The following is a 21,718-nucleotide window of genomic DNA, read 5'->3' on the forward strand; positions in this document are numbered from 1 at the left end:
TGGCTTTAGTTTCCTAAGACTAGTCGCCCCGCACAGCATGTCATCACTCCCCCGTGGACACTGCCATTGTGGCATCATTGCCAGCATCCTGTAGAGCACGCTCATGTACGTGGATTTCTTTGCGCAAGTCATTGCTCCTTTAAAGCTTGGTGTAAGCTTTCTGGCTTCAGAGGTCCACTGCGCATGTCCAGAAGTGAAGAAAGCAGTTTAGGAAGCTTTTTTTTTTTTTTAAAACATGGGTCTAAGTGTTAAACACTGTAAAGGGCAGGTTAAGCAGGGTATTTAGCAACAAACAGTCTAATGCTGGTGGATTGGAGGGTATAGGGACCTGTCAGGTTCCCTTTATGTAATACAATCTGTCAGCATTCAAAGCAAACTTTTAAATTATTGTTAAAATATATATGGGTATAAATCATAGCTAAGTACAGTGCATGTGTATATAGATCACATACTGTTTTGCCATTGTATCCATATGGCCCTGTTCTCTTGATATTTGCTTATCTTTTTGGCATTTTTGTCCTATTGTGATATTCCTTTGTAATAATTACACTGTACGGTTTTCTTCCCAGTTTCTTGAATCAATGCAAATGAAGTATGACAGTCAGGCTGCAGACAGCGGGGTATATGTTGTGGGCAGCAGTGGCTTTGACTCCATTCCTGCTGATCTAGGGGTCCTATTTACGAGGAACAGCATGCAAGGTAAGGGTTGATACCAATCACCGTAAAAAAAAAAAAAAACTGTCCGATATCCGTCCAGGAAAAATGGGATGACTGTCATGCGATTTTCTTGCAAGTACAATGGGATTTTTTGATCACCTAGCATCCGAATGACATCTGATTAACATGCAAATGCGATCAGATTGCAATGCGATTTTTAACATTAGCTTTTACGTAGTAATTCTGTCATTTACTCATAGTTTCCAAAGGAAATATTCTTCTTCAAAAAAAGTTTAATTCTGCCTCCCAACATTCGGAATAGAAAGCGATAAAAAAATTTAATGTGCCCGAAAATGGTACCAATAAAAACGGAAGCTCGTCCCGCAAAAAAAAAGTCTTCACATGACTCTGTTGGGCGAAATATGGAAAAATTATACCTTTCAAAATATGGTAATGCAAAACTAGTTTTGGGGGAAAAAAAATTACTGTATTGCTGTAAAGAAGACATGTGAGAAATGTTATTAACTATTTTGTGTGACATAGCTCTCTGATTTAAGGGTATAAAAATGTAAAGTTTCAAAATTTTTGCTAAATTTCCTCTTTTTTTTTCCACACACCTGTCATATCGAATAATTTTATCACTATCATGAAGTACTAAGGCATAAGGCTATGAACATCAGGCCCTAGCTGTCCGCTTTCCCTCTGTCCTTTTCCCTCTTGTTTTTCAGAAAATAATTTATTTAGTAATAAAATACATGTACAGTAAGCTACACACGCACTGTATTAATTACATATGTCTGTCACTCTGTGCCTTTACTGTACGCGGCAGATGAAATTTCAGGTTTTCAGGGACATGAGTATGTAAAAATCGGATGGCATTCTTTTTTTTTTTTTTATACCACACCCATTGACTTGCATTGGTGAGTCTCGTCTGAGGTATAAGGACAAGTGAGAATAGTGCTATTTTTTTTTTTCTCAGCCCGATCTTAGCTGAGAAAGTCGCAGGTGAGCAGGGAATCCTAGATTAACATTGGTCAGTGCAATCTATTTTTTTTTTTTTTTTATTGGATTGCAATCATCTGTTTTTCTTGCAAATGAGTATGAACCCAAATAGTATTTAAAATAAATACCGTATATACTCGAGTATAAGCTGAGATTTTCAGCCCAAATTTTTGGGCTGAAAGTGCCCCTCTCGGCTTATACTCGAGTCACAGTCGGCGGCAGGGTCGGCGGGTGAGGGGGAGAGGGCGCTGAGGCATACTTACCTGCTTCCGGGGCTCCTGGCGCTGTCCCTGCAGTCCCACGGTCTCCGGGTGCCGCAGCTCTTCCCCTGTTCAGCGGTCACGTGGGACCGCTCATTAGAGAAATGAATATGGACTCCACTCCCATAGGGGTGGAGCCGCATATTCATTTCTCTAATGAGCGGTAACGGTGACAGCTGATAGAGGAAGAGGCTGCGGCACCGAAGACCAGCTGTCCGGGGGAAGGAGCGGGACGCCGGGAGCAGGTAAGTATTACATATTCACCTGTCCGCGTTCCACACGCCGGGCGCCGCTCCATCTTCCCGGCGTCTCTCCGCACTGACTGTGCAGGTCAGAGGGCGCGATGACGCATATAGTGTGTGCGCCGCCCTCTGCCTGATCAGTCAGTGCAGAGAGACGCCGGGACCGGACGCTGAGGAGCTGCAAGCAAGAGAGGTGAGTATGTCTTTTTTTATTGCAGCAGCAGCAATGGCACAGCTTTCTATGGCACATCTATGGGGCAATAATGAACGGTGCAGAGCACTATATGGCACAGCTATGGGGCAATAATGAACGGTGCAGAGCACTATATGGCACAGCTATGGGGCAATAATGAACGGTGCAGAACACTATATGGCATAGCTTTCTATGGTACAGCTATGGGGCAATAATGAACGGTGCAGAGCACTATATGGCACAGCTATGGGGCAATAATGAACGGTGCAGAGCACTATATGGCACAGCTATGGGGCAATAATGAATGGTGCAGAGCACTATATGGCATAGCTTTCTATGGTACAGCTATGGGGCAATAATGAACGGTGCAGAGCACTATATGGCACAGCTATGGGGCCATAATGAACGGTATGGAGCATCTATTTTTATTTTTGAAATTCACCGGTAGCTGCTGCATTTTCCACCCTAGGCTTATACTCGAGTCAATAAGTTTTCCCAGTTTTTTGTGGCAAAATTAGGGGGGTCAGCTTATACTCGGGTCGGGTTATACTCGAGTATATACGGTAAATAACCTTTTACTGATTATAACTGTTTGGCTTAAAGTGATGAATTACCATATATACTCATGTATAAGCCAAGTTTTTCAGCACATTTTTTTTGTGCTGAAAACGCCCCCCTTGGCTTATACACGAGTCATTGTCCAGAAAGCTGGAGGGGGAGCAGCGGCAGGAGCCGGCGGCTGTGGCTGTAACTGTGCAGCTGCTAAAGAGAAATGAATATTCATTTCTCTTAGGCTATGTGCACATGCTGCGGATTTTGCTGCGGATCCGCAGCAGTTTTGACGCTGTGGATTCGCAGCAGTTTCCCATGCGTTTACAATACCATGTAAACCTATGCAAAATCCGCAGTGCACATGCTGCGGAAAAAAATGTGCAAACGCTGCGTTGTTTATTCCGCAGCATGTCAATTCTTTGTGCGGATTCCTCTGCTGTTTACACCTGCTCCATAATAGGAATCTGCAGGTGTAAAACCGCAGGTGGAATCCACATAAAAATCACGGTAAATCTGCAGGTAATCCGCAGTGCGGTTTACCTGCGGATTTACAAAAACTGGTGCGGAGAAATCCGCAGACATCCCACCTACCTGTGCACATACCCTTATAGCGCACAGTGACAGCTGCAGCCGCTGGCTTCCAGAAGACATCATAGTCATCCTCCGGCGTGCCCTCGGAGCATCTCGTTGGTGCCGACTTCCAGTTGCTCTGCCTGTGCTGAGTGATCCTGTGGATCATTAAGGTAATGAATATGCACTCGTCTCCACTCCCATAGGCGTGGAGTGCATATTCATTACCTTAATGAGCGGTACCACGTGATCCCTCAGCACAGGAAGAGCTGCAGGTGCCGGGGAGGAGGATGAGTATGATGTTTTTGTTTTTTTTTGTAATAGGAAGCATGCATACCGGGACGGGAGGGGGGGAGCCACGCATACTACGACAGGACCAGGGGTGCCATGCATACAATGATGGGACCAGAGAAGCCATGCATACAACGATGGGATCGGGGGAGCCATGCATACAATGTTGGGACGGGGGGAACCACGCATACCAGGACAGGACAGGACAGGGGGTGAGCCACGCATAGCAGGACAGGATGGGGGGGTGAGCCATGCATACCAGGACAGGATGAGGTAAGCCACGCATAGCAGGACAGCAACGGGGGAAGCCATGCATACCAGGACAGGATGGGGGGTGAGCCATGCATACCAGGACAGGACGGGGGAAGCCATGCATACCAGGACAGGATGGGGGGTGAGCCATGCATACCAGGACAGGACGGGGGTAAGCCATGCATACCAGGACAGGATGGGGGGTGAGCCATGCATACCAGGACAGCAAAGGGGGAAGCCACGCATAGCAGGACAGCACCGGGGAGCCACGCAAAGAAGGATAGCGATGGGGGAGCCACGCAAAGCAGGACGGGATGAGGGGACAATGCATAAACGGCTTATATTCGAGTCAATAAGCTTACCCAGTTTTCCGTGGCAAAATTAGGTGCCTCGGTTAATACTCGGGTTGGCTTATACTCGAATATATACGGTATCTCTAATTTCTAATGTGATATTAAAAGGAACCTGTCACCAGTTTTGTGAAATAGCAGCTAAAAATATCACCTTATTCAACGTTTGCTATTAATTACCTAAATCCTTATAGAACCCCCTGACTCCCCTTGTATACTCCTGAAAACCTTTTTTTAATTTCTCCCGCGCTGTATGGTAATCTTCTCAGTCTGGTCTGATGGACATGGTTTCGGGCCTCTGCATTCCTCCCCCCGACTTCTGCTCTCCATCCTCCTGACATGGATAACGATTCACATCGCCATGTGACATATTGCGCCTGATCAGAAATATTGCGATTCGCATCTGTACAAAATGCTTTTTACCAATTGCGGGCAAAGCCGTAAAACAGAAGTGTGCATGCGCTGGCAAACGTAGTTCTGGTACATGAGCCGGAAGTACCATATATACTCATGTATAAGCAGAGTTTTTCAGCACCCTTTTTTTGTGCTGAAAACACCCCCCTCGACTTATACACGAGTCACGGTCCCAGAAAGCCGGTGGGGGAGGGGAGCGGCGGAGCTGCAGGTCACAGAGGCCAGAGCTGACGGCTGTGGCTAAAGCCTGTGCCGCTGCTGTAATAGCGCACAGTGCCAGCCACAACCGTCAGCTTCCAGCACTCATCATACTCCCTTACCGGCGCGCCCTCAGTACTGGTACTGCATCTCATTCTGGCAGCCAGCGCCTGCAGCTCTTTCAGCCGAGCCATCACGTGGCCCCGCTCAGTAAGGTAATGAATATGCACACCTCTCCACTCCAATATGTGTGGCTCGCATATTCATTACCTTAATGAGCGGGGCCACATGATCGCTCATAAGGAAGAGCTGCTGGAAGCCGGAAAAAGATGCAGTGCCACCGAGGGAGAGCAGGCAGGTAAATAAGATGTTTGGGTTTTTTTTAACAGGAATCATACATAGGGATAAGGTGATAAGGAGCCTTGCATACTAGGTCAGGGACTGGGGAACCATGCACACCAGGACAGGGACAGAGGAACCATGCACAACAGGACAGGAACTGGGGAACCATGCACACCAGGACAGATACTGGGGAGCTATGCACACCAGGACAGGGACTGGGGAACCATGCACACCAGGACGGGGACTGGGGAACCATGCACACCAGGACGGGGACTGGGGAGCCATGCACACCAGGACGGGGACTGGGGAGCCATGCACACCAGGACGGGGACTGGGGAACCATGCACACCAGGACGGGGACTGGGGAACCATGCACACCAGGACAGGGACTGGGGAACCATGCACACCAGGACAGGGACTGGGGAACCATGCACACCAGGACGGGGACTGGGGAACCATGCACACCAGGACGGGGACTGGGGAACCATGCACACCAGGACGGGGACTGGGGAACCATGCACACCAGGACGGGGACTGGGGAACCATGCACACCAGGACGGGGACTGGGGAGCCATGCACACCAGGACGGGGACTGGGGAGCCATGCACACCAGGACGGGGACTGGGGAACCATGCACACCAGGACGGGGACTGGGGAACCATGCACACCAGGACAGGTACTGGGGAGCCATGCACACCAGGACAAGGACTGTTCCACAGATTCCTGGGTACCGGAGAGACCTTAGGATCTCTACATTTTCTACATTGGACATTCTCCAATTCCGGATTGGAGTGTCCACCCTTTCTGGGATTGTTGGAGACACCTGCCGTGCTTTATGTGAAGTTCTGCGGGAAGAATTCCTCCCCCATCCCACAACTGAACTCTGGCTGGAAAATGCTGCTAAATTCCAGGAAATTTGTAATTTTCCAAACTGTTTGGGGGCTGTGGATGGCAAAGGCATTCGGATTCTGAAACAGGCTGGAAGTTGATCCAAGTATTTTAATTACAAAAAATACTTTTCTATTGTTCTCATGGCGATTGCAGATTCTGAATGTAGATTTGTTGCCATGGACGTTGGCTCATTTGGACGAGGAAATGACTCACAGACTTTCAAAAACTGTGACATGGGACAAGGTTTGTATGCTAATAATTTCAATATTTCACTGCCACAACCTCTTCCAAAGTCGGGACTTGAATCACACCAAAAGGATTTTCAACTACCGACTGACAAGGGCACGAAGAACTGTGGAGTGTGCATTTGGTTTGCTGTCATCTAAATGGCGCATTTTGGGAACACCAATCAATCTAAAAATTTTGACAATTGATGATGTTGTCAAAGCGTGTGTTGTGCACAGTTTCATCCTGGCAAGCGACATTTAGAACTTGACGAACCTGTTACCACTTTGCAGAATAACGTGATCACCCTCTGAGGACGACTGTGAAAGTTGCCCAGATGAGGGATAAGTTTGCTGATTACTTTTTTACTGATATTGGACGTGTGTCGTGGCAAGACAATATGGTTTAACCCCTTCAAGACCTTGCCCTTTTTCGGTTTTGTGTTTTCGTTTTTCGCTCCCCTCGTTGTGTTTTATCTAAGTGGTAAAAAAAAAATTCCAAACTTTGCTAAAAAAAAAAATAAAAATTGCGCAATTTTCCAATACTCAAAGCGTCTCCATTTTTCGACGTTTTTAATTATACCATATCGGTGCAGATAAGTTCTTTTGATCGCCCGTTATTAATAATAATCTTTATTTTTATATAGCGCAAACATATTCCGCAGCGCTTTACAGTTTGCACATATTATCATCGCTGTCCCCGATGGGGCTCACAATCTAAATTCCCTATCAGTATGTCTTTGGAATGTGGGAGGAAACCGGAGTACCCGGAGGAAACCCACGTAAACACGGGGAGAACATGCAAACTCCTTGCAGATGTTGTCCTTGGTGGGATTTGAACCAGGACTCCAGCACTGCAAGGCTGCAGTGCTAACCACTGAGCCACCGTGCTGCCCATTTAATGCAATGTCATGGTGACAAAAAAAACAATTCTGGCGTTTATATTTTTTTTCTCTCGCTACGCCGTTTAGCGATCAGGCTAATCCTTTTTTTTTATTGATAGATTGGGCGAATCTGAACTCGGCGATACCAAATATGTGTAGGTTTGATTTTTTGTTTGTTTGTTTCTTTTATTTTGAATGGGGCGAAAGGGGGGGTGATTTAAACTTTTATATTTTTTTATTTTTTTCATATTTTTTAAAACTTTTTTTAAACTTTTGCCATGCTTCAATAGCCTCCATGGGAAGGAGAAGGAGAAGCTGGCACAACTCGATCGGCTCTGCTACATAGGAGCGATCGTCAGATTGCCTCTGTGTGGTAGATTTACTGCATTGCTATGAGCTCAGACCACAGGGTGGCGCTCATAGCAATCCGGCATCAACAACCATAGAGGTCTCAAGCAGACCTCAGGTTGTCATGTCGACGCATCGTTGACCCCCAATCATGTGACAGGGTCTGCGATGCGCTCGGTTCCGGCCCGACGGCTGGAAGCGGTAGTTAAATGCCGCTGTCAGTGTTTGATAGCAGCATTTATCTAGTTAATAGCGGCGGGTGAATCGCGATTCCACCCGCCGCTATTGCGGGCACATGTCAGCTGTTCAAAACAGCTGAAATGTCCCGGCTTTGATGCGGGCTCACCACCGGAGCCCGCATCAAATCAGGGGATCCTTGTAAGTAAATGTACCTTTAATGTTTGTTGACTTTACTACTAATAAAACACCTCGAGTTACATACCTGTTGCAACTTCAGTCAACCATACTATACACACGTGTGTGTTTTCACCTAAAGAAGCAAAGAAAACACAGATTGCGAAAGCAGAATAAAACTTACTTAACAAAAATAAATTAGATGTATTTTGGGGGTCTGGGTCTGATTGGCGGTGAGATGGTGTGGACCTTGGGGGTGTGGAGCGGGGAGGATTGGGTGGCGATTGATGATGAAGGGGTTACAGGGGCAGGGGAGGTAAATTGTAGGATTGGCTCCTGGATTGGACTGGACACATTGGGAGTAGATGACACATTAGGATTGGAATCGTGGGAATGGATAGAAAAATTTGAAGTGAGGGAAGGTAGTGACAACAGAGACACACTGGGAGTTGAGGGTAGTGGTGGCAAGTCAATATTTGGGCGGCTTTTCTTGCCCCGTGTCTTCCATTTTCAGTGTGGTGATGAGGCACTAGTGGCAGTCTTTTCCCTTTTTTTTTGTGGGCAGAATTGGAGTGGTGGCCTCTAGCAGTGGATGCTGATTGCTGCAGAGGTGCTGCACTTGGCGGATGCTGCTTGCTGCAGGGGTGGTGCACTATGGAGCGTGGTGGATGCTGCTTGCTGCAGGGGTGCTGCACTCTGGAGAGTGGTGGACACTGCTTGCTGCTGGGGTGGTGCACCCTGGAGGCTGGTGCACTCTGGTGCGTTGTGGATGCTGCTTGCTAGGGTGGTGCACTCTGGAGCGTGATGGATGCTGCTTGCTGCACGGGTCGTGCACTATGGAGCGTGGTGGATGCTGCTTGCTGCAGGGTGCTGCACTCTGGAGAGTGGTGGATGCTGCTTGCTGCTGGGGTGGGGCACTCTGGAGCATGGTGGATGCTGCTTGCTAGGGTGGTGCACTCGGCAGTGTGGTGGTGTAGCTGTGAACTTGGGGAACAGCCCACTGTTCCTTATGGAAGCGATTCTTCATCGAACGGCAAAGGACTTTTACTCTCTTCACTGTGAAGGGGGAAGAAAAAAAAGTTTAAAAATATACCAACATTTACAGGAAAAGAGACGCGTCAGACCACTTTGCAATACTTTTGAAAATCCTTTCTGACTTGTGGCCTTGCATGGTCCCAATCATCCAACAGCGATCTGGCAACATCTTCTCAGAGTCGTCGAATCACTCCTGAGTCAGAATGGTTCCGATCACGGTGGTCCCACAACGCTGCTCACTCTTGCACCAGGGGAATGAGTAGGTCATTGTCAATTTTATGTCGAGCGTCCTCGCGTTGTCGAACCTACAGAACAACTAAAATAAGAAAAAAAAAAATAATAACCATATAGTGTTAAAGATACAAACCTGCAAAAAAAATTCCAATTACAAGTCTGAGAATGTAAAGAATACTTACACCAGTCTTTCCTCCTCAGGAATTTGAACCCGATGACCCTAGGAAGCTTCATTTTCACTGGACTGCTCCTGCTGTTCATCACTGGAAGATACCTGTAAAGAAAATACATGATTTAACACGTGTAGTATTGCCAGTCAATACATACCACTCAGTATATCAAATGTGATTACATAATCAGTGTCATGTCCAGTCTGAAGCATTCAGGTTTTCACTGGAGGACATGTTTGAACAGCAGGCAGCAGTCAAGTGAAACACTAAAACAAAAAGAACAGAAAAAAAAAATTCAACTTGAGCAAAAACCAATGCAGGCAAAGGCCAAAAAATACATAAATTGAAGTCCAATACGTACATTACAGTCAGTAATCCAACAGCACAGCAGTCAGGCAGCACAGAACCAGGACAGCAGCACAGCACCCCACCACCGGAACCAAGAAATCCTGGACAGGAGAACTGAGCATCAGTACCACTGCAACGGAATGTAGAAATCCTAGATAGGAGAAATGAGGGTAATCACATACCACAGCACCGGAACAGAGAAATCCTGGACAGGAGAACTGAGGACCACACCACCGCAACCGAGAAATCCTGGACAGGAGAACTGAGGGCCACAACAGAAGTAGTCGGGAAACAGAGCAGAAAACAGTCTAGAAGGAACAGAAAAAAAAACCATAAGTACAGAATGCAGAGAGACATTTTCAAAGCGTCTATACTTACATATACAGTGCCTTGCGAAAGTATTCGGCCCCCTTGAACTTTTCAACCTTTTCCCACATATCATGCTTCAAACATAAAGATACCAAATGTAAATTTTTGGTGAAGAATCAACAACAAGTGGAACACAATTGTGAAGTTGAACAAAATTTATTGAGTATTTTTTAAATTTTTTGGGAAATTCAAAAGCTGAAAAGTGGGGCATGCAATATTATTCGGCCCCTTTAACTTAATACTTTGTTGCGCCACCTTTTGCTGCGATTACAGCTGCAAGTCGCTTGGGGTATGTCTCTATCAGTTTTGTACATCCACAGACTGAAATTCTTGCCCATTCTTCCTTGGCAAACAGCTCGAGCGCAGTGAGGTTTGATGGAGATCGTTTGTGAACAGCAGTTTTCAGCTCTTTTCACAGATTTTCGATTGGATTGAGATCTGGACTTTGACTTGGCCATTCTAACACCTGGATACGTTTATTTGTGAACAATTCCATTGTAGATTTTGCTTTATGTTTGGGATCATTGTCTTGTTGGAAGAGAAATCTCCTTCCCAGTCTCAGGTCTTTTGCAGACTCCAACAGGTTTTCTTCAAGAATGGTCCTGTATTTGGCTCCATCCATCTTCCCATCAATTTTAACCATCTTCCCCCTGCTGAAGAAAAGCAGACCAAAACCATGATACTGTCACCAACATTTTTGACAGTGGGGATGGTATGTTCAGGGTGATGAGCTGTGTTGCCTTTACGTCAAACATATCGTTTAGCATTGTTGCCAAAAAGTTCGATTTTGGTTTCATCTAACCAGAGCACCTTCTTCCACGTGTTTGGTATGTCTCCCAGGTGGCTTGTTGCAAACTTTAAACAACACTTTTTATGGATATTTTTGAGAAATGGCTTTCTTTTTGCCACTGTTCCATAAAGGCCAGATTTGTGCAGTGTACGACTGATTGTTGTCCCATGGACAGACTGTCCCACCTCAGCTGTAGATCTCTGCAGTTCATGGGTGATCATGGGCCTCTTGGCTGCATCTCTGATCAGTCTTCTCCTTGTTTGAGATGAAAGTTTAGAGGGACGGCCGGGTCTTGGTAGATTTGCAGTGGTATGATACACCATCCATTTCAATATGATCGCTTGCACAGTGCTCCTTGGGATGTTTAAAGTTTTGGAAATCATTTTGTATCCAAATACGGCTTTAAACTTCTCCACAACAGTATCACAGACCTGCCTGTTGTGTTCCTTGGTCTTCATGATGCTCTCTGTGCTTCAAACAGAACCCTTAGACTATCACGGACCAGGTGCATTTATACGGAGACTTGATTACACACAGGTGGATTATATTTATCATCTCTAGGCATTTAGAACAACATCTTGCCTTGTGCCCGCATCAAGAGTCTTGTGCCCGCATGGGGAGTCTTGAGAGTAATGGAGTTCCTGTTTCCAGACCCCCTTTTATACAGCAGGCATTTTGCATGTGGTTACATCATTTCCTGGAGATAATTAATGAGAAGTTCGCATGCGTCTGCATGTCCTTGCGTATCAATGCGTTCCCATAGACAATAAGGCATTGTTTTGATGCACTCATCCGCATGCGTATGTCTGCGCATAATTGACGCCACAAAAATGCAACATGTTGCATTCGCCGCACACCACATAACGACGCATGCATACGCATCTGCATTTGAACAAATGCAAACCCATGTCGCTGTGTATACCATGTTAAAGATATGTACGAATGACGCATTCAGATCTATGCAGATCATACGCTATGCATAGAAACGCTAATGTGAGCCCGGCCTAAGGGACTTCTCTCTACATAGTAATTGAGGCTCTATCAGCCCCATTTGACAACTGGATTTTTTAAATATATTTATAGGAGCTATAGTGAATGGTGGATCATTATACATCTTTTAATCTCTGAAAATATACAGATCTGTTGTTTTCACAATCCTCTGCTGAAGATACAAGTCCCACTATAATACAAGTATATTACGTGTACGAGCACCATCTGTTGTCTACTGCGGATGTTAGCAGGCTATAGAACTACATCTTTGGTGGATTATTATTACTATAACAATCTTATGATCTTCAGGTACAACGGATGTTCAAAGGCGACATCCACAAAGGACTGTTAGCAATATAAATATATACAATTTAACATCGATCTCAGCCTAATTACATCCAACCCGGATCCTATGTGGGATGATGTGGACTAGATATGATGGAATGAATATATAAGCCACCCATGCCCTAAGGCTCCAGACACCTGACAAGGACTAACTCTCTTACCCTATTTCTATTTGCTCATCCGGGGATGCCCGTAAAACGCAGAGATCTAGACACAAGATCTCCCACTCCAGCTACACGTACTGAAGAAGTGCAGATTAACACAATCAGATGGTTTTTCTCACAGGTCAACCCCTCCTTGCCTAAAATGGCACCAATGCCTAACCCATCAAATAACTCACGAGGATCTACCAAACGTCCCAGAGACATTACCCACAAGGCCTCTAATGATTTCCAGAAGGAGTCACCCTCTATCTCCCCATCTCGAGAAGATTTTGAATATTCTTGTAATATGGAGGGAGCAGGGACATCACAGCCTACTCGAACAAGTCAGTATGCCTGTACGGCTAAACAAGGAAACACATCCTCTCCTCCTATGATGCATTCTTGCATTCGGACCTCCATTGATTGTGGAAATGAATACAGGCCTTACTAACAAAGCAAGATATTGACTATGGCACAGAGGATAGAGGCCTCACACCAATAAGCCATTGATTCACTACGAGAGGAAATCAATCTTCTGTCTTCAAGGGCTATAGCCAAGGAGGGTGCTTCTAGAGATCTTTCAGATCGGATTCAAATCACGGAAAGTAAACACGAAACCCCCAACTCAGGTACAAAACATGATCCTTCTCGACAACCAAGAAAATAGGGGTAGAAGAAATAATATTCGTATTAAGGAATTACCAAAGGGTGGAGGCCAGGAGGTCCTCAAATTTTTGGTCACCACCTTATTTAACAAAGTCTCACTAAGCCCCTGGATGCCACCTTCGTCATCGATAGAATGCACAGAGTCACGAGAATGGGCACCATAGACGTTCATAAGCCGAGAGACGTTTTATGCAGACTCCACTACTTTACAGATAAGGACATCCTATGGAACACTTGGGTTGCTGACCCTATCTCCTTGGATGGAGCGGAGATCAAACTGTTACCAGACATATCAAACTGTACTCTCCACAAGAGGCGTCTCCTACTACCACTACTGGCAAAAATCCATGACACTGGTGCATCTTATAGGTGAGGCCATTCCTACCATCTAATTGTTAAAAAAAAAAAAAAAAGATTGCTACCCTTTTCCTCAGACACATAGATATTCCTGCACCTATTCCCAGGTGACTCTCATTAGCAGGATATCCTCCCTTGCCGCAAAGATCATGACAGAAAAGACTCAACCGCCAATCTCAAGATCCTACCCGAGTTTAGCATGTTCTCTCCACTCCAATCAACACACTCGATGACCTCCCTCCTGTACTGAACTTTAGTTCATCACCCACCAATTCAAGAAGACTCACCTACAATGTCCAAGTTGTTGTAACCTCGTATCCTTTTTATATTATTGACATATTTATTAAAGTCATGTGGACTGTTACACTGGGACTCTGGTTATCTTCTAGTTGTGTACTATTCCAGAAATAGGCTTTAACCCCTTAATGACCGTCGATGTGCCTTTTAATGGCAGCAGTTAAGAGTACATTTTCCTTAGTGCCGCTTTTTAATGCTCCTGAGAAATAAGGTTATAGTGCTCCCCAGCATTGGAAAATCTCCAGGATCTCAGCTACCGGGGATAGCTGAGACCCCAGTGAATATTATTTGGGTTGGTTTTTACTGACCCCTGTGTTGCGATCACTGTTATTCACGGAATAACGTTGACCGCAAAAAAAAAGGCCGATTTCCTATTTATTTCTCTCTCCTCTGATATTATCTAGCACATCAGAGGAGAGAGACGTGGGGTCCCCCGAGCCCCCCAGTACCTCCAGAGTCCCCCGGCCCTCAGCATCTTCTTCCGCGAATAAAATGGCTGGCGCATGCGCAGTGCGCCCGCCGAGATCTGCCAACCGGCAACAATAGGAGATTTCTTCTATTGGTTCATTTTGATCACTGTGATAGGGTTTACCACAGTGATCAAAATATAAAAAACAGTAAATCAAACCCCCCTTTATCACCCCCTTAGTTAGGTAAAAATATATATTTTTTCTTTAAGGGTTAGGGTTATGGTTGGGGTTATAGGTGGGGTTATAGCTAGGGCTAGGGTTGGGGCTAGGGTTTGAGCTAGGGTTGGGGCTAGGGTTAGAGCTAGGGTTTGGGTTAGGGTTGGGGCTAGGGTTATGGTTGGGGCTAAGGTTAGGGTTTAGGGTTGTGTTGGGGTTTAGGGTTGGGATTAGGGTTAGAGGCAGGGCCGGGCTGAGCATCGGGCACTTCTGGCAAATGCCAGAAGGGCCGGTGCCTGTAGTGGGCCGCTCGATCTCCGCTTGCTCCGCCACTGTCAGCGCCGCAATCATGCAGTATTCTGCAGATTTGTCACCTGTTCTGCCGGAGTGATAGACAAGTAGGACGTGGGCTGTCTTCCCTCCAGATCACGTGCTGCCAGGATGTAGTTGAGGAGGCAGGGCTGGAGAAGTGCAGCACACAGCTCCCCCGACCCTGCCTCTTCAATTGCGTCACTGCAGCACGTGATTTGGAGGGAAGACCTCCCACGTCTTCCTTGTCTAGCACGGCAGCAAAGCAGGAAAACTTGAACTCACGCTGCAGAGAGAACCAGAGACCAGAATTAACTTGCAGATTTCAGGCAAGCATAAAAATAAACATAATTGCAAATAAAAGCACTGTACAGCTCCTGTGGTGAATTCTAACTCCCAGCATGCCATTGGAGCTTCAGGACATGCTGGGAATTAAAGTTCTCAAATACATACTAGTCACATACTGTAACATCACCACTTGAAATAAATAGCATTTATGGGGTCTTAAAGGGCACCTTTCTGCTTATATAGGCTGCCTGATCCACGGGCAGCGTGTAATGGACATTGGCTGCATGATTTCAGCCACATATGTTTTTCCCTGAAATACTACTGTGTTTCAGGGAAAAAAATACTTTAAAGAGAACCTGTCACCAGTTTTGGCCGATATATGTAATGGCCATCACCTTTCAGGGTTGATATACAGCATTCTATCTGTATATCTGCCCCGATCCCGACCTGTAAGAGAAGAAAAATAACTTTTATTACACTCACCTGCGGGGTGGTGCGGTTCGATGGGTGTCGCGCTTTTTGGTCCGGTGCTTCCCTTCTTCTTGCGATGCCGCCCTCCTGCTTGATTCGTGTGGATGACACGTCTTCTTGGCATCCCGCTCCTGTGCAGGCATACTTCTCTGTCCTGTTGAGGGCAGATCAAATTCCTGCACTGCGCAGGTGTTGGGACTCTCTGACCTTTCCCCGTGCCTGCGCTGTGCAGAACAGAGAAGTACGCCTGCACAGGAGTGCGATTCTGGGGAGTCTGTGTGAATGACACAGGGACACGTCATCCACACGAAGCAAGCAGGATGGCGGTATCGCAAGATGGGAGGCACCCAATCAAGAAGAGCGTGTGACACATACTGCAATATAATGCATTAATCAAGTAATTACTGATTTTTAAGCTTTAAATATGTGCAAAGATAATAGGCCTCCACACGTCCTGGTGTTTCCGGTACTGGAAAAATCAGTACAGGTGAGATCCGTGGTCCGTGTCCATGTGCCTTCCGTGTGTATGTGTGTGCTATCTGTGCGCTGCTAGTGTGCTGTTTTTGTGACATGTATGACATGAAATGCAGCATAGAAATTAAAGAGATAAATAGATACTGTTTTTTCTTTTTTTTTACATACTAAGTTAAAAAAAGATGGAGGGTCCCCCTACTTTTTAAAACCAGCACAGGTAAAGCTGGGCGCTTCTGTTATCGGCTGGGACAGTTCAGTGTTATTGGCTGTCCCAGCCAAAAAATAGAAGCCAACAGCCGCCCCAGAATTGGCACATCACATCAGATTCGCCAATTTTGGCACTTTACCCAGTCATATTGATGTGGTGGCAATCGAGGTAATATATGGGTTTGATGACAGCTGTGGAGAGGTGTCAGTCAGACACTCTCATTACTAACCCTATAAATAAAGATCATTAAACACAAACACAGAAAAGTCCTTTATTTTAAAATGAAAACCTAGACAACATCTTTCACCTATTATTTCTCCAGAAATCACCTCCACAGGTCCGTTGTAATCCACATTGATGTCTCACATCGGTCCCCGACGCTGTTACATCCTGAGGCTGTGATAAGCAGTAACATCAGTAAGGTTACCGCAGTTCACAGCTGGCTGCTCACACACTGCCATCTACGGATCACACAGAGGTTACCGTGAGAATCGCCAGCTGTGACCTGTGATAACCTTACTGACGTCACCGCTCGTTACTGCCACTGGTTCTCACACTACTCTGTGTGTTCCAGCAGCCGTGGTGAGCGGTGGTAATGCTACTGATATTGCCGCTCCTCACATCCTCCAGATGCAGCAGAGTTGAGGATCGTTGTGAGACGTCAATGTGGATTACAACGGACCTGCAAAAGTGTTTTTGGGAAAATAAATAGGTGAAAGAGGGTTGGTTTTTATTTTAAAATAAAGGATTTTTCTGTGCGTGTTTTAATGATTCTAATTTACAGAGTTAGTAACCATGGGGGGGGGGGGTGTCTGACTAACACCTCTCCATTACTAGCCCCAGGGCTTGATGGCATATGTGATTTTCGACAAAACACAGTTGTCATCAATACCATGTATATATATTTTTTTTAAATTATTTATTTTTCATTTTCAACATACAAAACAAAAAGAACAGTACACGGACATAAATCGCAAGAGGGCCGGGCTTATATAATAGCGATGTTAGGGTATGTCAAGTGCCCTGGTCCGATACAGGAAAGCGTCCAAGGAACCTGGGAGAAGGATTACTCATATCCGACGTAGAGGGTTATCAGAGGTCAAGTAGCAGTCCATGTATCAGTGGGAATAACTGTTAAGGCAAAAAACAACATACAACTAGAACAGTAAAAAACATAACGAATGAGTAGTCCAGGGGGAGAATATGACAAAATCCTGTAAGTAAAACATCAGGGTTGAGACAGTCAAAATAGTAAAGATCAAAAAAGACTTGAAGAAACAATTTTAGTAAGCCAGGAGTATCCTGGAGGCAAGATGAAGAGTATATGAATATTAATTAGTTTTATTTCAAATTATTTGAGCTCGGGTCCATCACACTGCTGCGTAGGTGGTATATAAGGTCCAATTCAACTTGGGGAAAGGTAAAAGGACCAATAGAGTTATGGATCAATACCATATATTAACCCGATTGCCACCACAGCAGGGCATCAGGATGAGCTGTGTAAAGTGCCAGAATTGGCAAATCTAATCTCATGCGCCAATTCTGTGGAGGCTGTGGGCTTCTAGTTTTTGGCTCAGGATGGGCCAAAAACCATGGACCGTCCCGGTCAGAAGCCCACAGACACTGTCTTTTTTATCTGCACTGGTTTTAAAATATAGGGGGGACCCCATGCCGTTTTTTTTTTTATTATTATTTCTTTTTTGCACGCTGTTCCCAGGTGCTGACTACAACTGTCATCAGCATTGCCTGGGCTTGCTGATCGTAGGGAGACCAGGCAAGGATGATCACAGTTGTAGTTAGCACCCGGCACCTGGGAATAGGGCTAACGGTACTGCTTTTCCCTGCCACCAGAGCATTTAATTCTGGTATGTGTAATGGTTTTTAGGGTTGATGTCAGCTGCGTAATGTCAGCTGCCATCAATCCCTGGTGTAAGTAATGGAGAGGTGTCTATCAGACACCCCCACTATTACCCCAGACCTGGCGAGACCCAGCGACTCTGAAGAGTGGTGACAGTAGTAACCATACCGCTCTTCACAGTCGCCGAGCGCAGCGCAAGACCGGGAATATCTGAAGAGTGGTGGTGTTACTGAATTACTCATGTCACCGCTCTTCAGAGTCACCGGGTCTCGTGCTGTGCAGCGGAACCAAAAGTGGCTGTAGGCAAAGTTTATGGACCATCAGAATGAGGTTCCATAGCCTTTGGTCATCTCAATCCCTTCATTAATAATAATAATAATAATAATAATAATAATAATCTTTATTTATATAGCGCCAACATATTCCGCAGCGCTTTACAGTTTAACATTTTCAAACACAACAGTCATAGGTAACAACGTAAACAATACAATAATAAAGCAAAATAAGACTATCCTGCTCGTGAGAGCTTACAATCTACAATGAGGTGGGGGAGATACAAAGTACAGGTGTGTATTTACAGTGATGTATTTACAATGATGGTCCAGCCATCTTCAAGGGGTGGGGGGTAGATGGAGATAGTGAATGGGCTACACACACACAAACATTAAATGACTTTGATTAGTTAACGTGGTAGGCCACTCTGAACAAATGTGTTTTGAGCGAACGCCTAAAACTATGCAAATTGTGGATGGTCCTAATATCTTGGGGTAGATTATCTACGAGATCCAGTTATGTAGGTAAAGTAGCGGCTTTTCTTGGTACTGCAACTAAAAGCCATAAATAGGACTGAGCTGTAATACTGGATACAGCTGTGATTATATGTTATATAGTCGTGTTACACTCCCCTCACTTCTTGTAACCTACAAGTGTACAAAGATATTATACAGTCACCATGTGACAAGTGGGCCTGTGTAACTTCAAATGCCAGGGCTGATTTTTAGTCCCAGTTTGGCCCTGGTTAGAGGTGTGTTGGGGTTAGGGCTGTGTTAGGGTTGAAGTTAGAATTGAGGGGTTTCCACTGTTTAGGTACATTAGGGGGTCTCCAAACGCGACATGGCACCCACCATTGTTTCCAGCCAATTTTGTGTTCAAAATGTCAAACGGTGCTCCCTCCCTTCTGAGCCCTGCTATGCACCCAAACAATGGCTTTCCCCCACATATGGGGTATTGGCGTACTCAGAAGAAATTGCACAACAAATTTTGTGGTCCATTTTCTCCTTATACCCTTGGGAAAATAAAGTTTGGTTCCAAAGTAAATTTTTTTGTGAAAAAAGTTAAATGTTCTTTTTTTTCCCTTCCGCATTGCTTTAGTTTTTGTGAAGCACCTGAAGGGTTAATAAACTTCTTGAATGTGGTTTTGCGCACCTTGATGGGTGCAGTTTTTAGAATGGTGTCAATTTGGGGTATTTTCTGTAAAATTGACCCCCTAAACTCACTTCAAATGTGAAGTGGTCCCTAAAAAAAAAAAAGATTTTGTAAATTGTTGGAAAAATTAGAAATTGCTGGTCCACTTTTAACCTTTAACATCCTAACAAAAAAAATTGATTCCAAAATTGTGCTGATGTAAAGTAGACAGTGTGGGAAATGTCATTTATTAACTATTTTGTGTGATATGACTCTCTGATTTAAGGGCACAAAAGTTAAAAGTTTGAAAATTGCAAAATTTTTAATTTTTTTGCCAAGTTTTTTTTTTTTTTTAAATAAATAAACGCAAGTCATATCGAATAAATTTTACCACTAACATAAAGTACAATATGTCACAAAAAAAAAAAGCAATCTCAGAATCCATGGGATCCGTTGAAGCGTTCCAGAGTTATAGTCTCATAAAATGACAGTAGTCAGAATTGTAAAAAATGGCTTGGTCAATAAGTACCAAATTGGCTCTGTCACTAAGGGGTTAATTGGCAGAGCAGCAGAAGAGTAGGGTGGGTGACCAGGAGGGAGGCAGAGGAGAAGCATACATATGGGACTCAAGTCTGAACTTTAAAGGGAACCTGTCACCCCGTTTTTTCCGTATGAGATAAAAATACTGTTAAATAGGGCCTGAGCTGTGCATTACAATAGTGTATTTTGTGGACCCCGATTCCCCACCTATGCTGCCGAAATACGTTACCAAAGTAGCCGTTTTCGCCTGTCAATCAGGCTGGTCTGGTCAGATGGGCGTGGTGTCTTCCCCCAGATCTTGCTTATTTTTCCGTTGGTGGCGTAGTGGTTTGCGCATGCCCACGTCCAGAATCCACTGCACAGGGGAGGGAAAAGAGCGCGATCTGCGCTATTCCCCTGGTGATCGGTGGGGGCGGCCATCTTCCTGTGGCCGCGCGTGCGCAGATGGAGCGCTCTGCTGCCCGGGGCTTCAGGAAAATGGCCGCGGGATGCCGTGCGTGCGCAGATGGAGATCGTGGCGGCCATTTTCCTGAAGCAGAGATGCAAACTCTGCTTCAGGAAAATGGCCGCCGCGATCTCCATTTGCGCACGCGCGGCATCTCGCGGCCATTTTCCTGAAGCCCCGGGCAGCAGAGCGCTCCATCTGCGCACGCGCGGCCACAGGAAGATGGCCGCCCCCACCGATCACCAGGGGAATAGCGCAGATCGCGCTCTTTTCCCTCCCCTGTGCAGTGGATTCTGGACGTGGGCATGCGCAAACCACTACGCCACCAACGGAAAAATAAGCAAGATCTGGGGGAAGACACCACGCCCATCTGACCAGACCAGCCTGATTGACAGGCGTCCACAAAATACACTATTGTAATGCACAGCTCAGGCCCTATTTAACAGTATTTTTATCTCATACGGAAAAAACGGGGTGACAGGTTCCCTTTAACCCCTTAGTGACGGAGCCAAATTTTTGAAATCTGACCAGTGTCAATTTATGTGGTAATAACTCTGCAACGCTTCAACAAATTCCAGTGATTTTGAGATTGTTTTTTCGTGACACATTATACTTTATGATAATGGTAAATTTAGGTCAATATGTTTTGTTTATTTATAAAAAATATCAAAAATTTGAGAAAAATGTAAAAAAATTTGAATGATTATCCCTTTAATCCAGAGGGTCATATCACAGCAAACCATTAATAAATAACATTTCCCACATGTCGGCTTTACATCGGCACCATTTGTAAAATGTTATTTTATTTTGTTAGCATTTTAGGAGGTTTAAAAATGTAGTAGCAATTTTTCATTTTTTCAAGGAAATTTACAAAATGTATTTTTTTAGGGACTTATCCATGTTTGAAGTGACTTTAGGGGTCCCATATATTGGGAAACCCCCAAACGTGATACCATTTTAAAAACAGCACCCCCTGACATATTGAAAACTGCTGTCAGGTAGTTTATTAACCCTTCAGGTGCATTTGAGGAATTAATCCAAAGTGGTATGACAGAAATGAAAATGTGTATTTTTATCATATAAATGCCTCTAACTTTTGAACAGATTACTACAGCTGTCAGACTCTAAAGGTACCGTCACATTAAGCGACGCTGCAGCGATATCGACAACGATGCCGATCGCTGCAGCGTCGCTGTGTGGTCGCTGGAGAGCTGTCACAGACAGCTCTCCAGCGACCAACGATGCCGAAGTCCCCGGGTAACCAGGGTAAACATTGGGTTACTAAGCGCAGGGCCGCGCTTAGTAACCCGATGTTTACCCTGGTTAC

At 45.2% G+C, this 21,718-nt stretch overlaps 1 protein-coding gene across 4 annotated transcripts in view; it reads left to right on the forward strand.

The window, feature by feature from the left end:
- The window catches only part of LOC143804772 (saccharopine dehydrogenase-like oxidoreductase), a 193,010-nt gene that overhangs the window by 32,638 nt on the left and 138,654 nt on the right, over nt 1-21,718 (forward strand). For all 4 annotated transcript variants that reach the window (XM_077283172.1, XM_077283173.1, XM_077283175.1 and 1 more), the window contains exon 4: nt 570-699. In XM_077283172.1, the coding sequence (XP_077139287.1) occupies nt 570-699 (130 nt within the window). The remainder of the gene's footprint in view (nt 1-569; nt 700-21,718) is intronic.

Source organism: Ranitomeya variabilis, chromosome 2 (genome assembly GCF_051348905.1).
Source record: "Ranitomeya variabilis isolate aRanVar5 chromosome 2, aRanVar5.hap1, whole genome shotgun sequence".
Classification (NCBI taxonomy): domain Eukaryota; kingdom Metazoa; phylum Chordata; class Amphibia; order Anura; family Dendrobatidae; genus Ranitomeya; species Ranitomeya variabilis.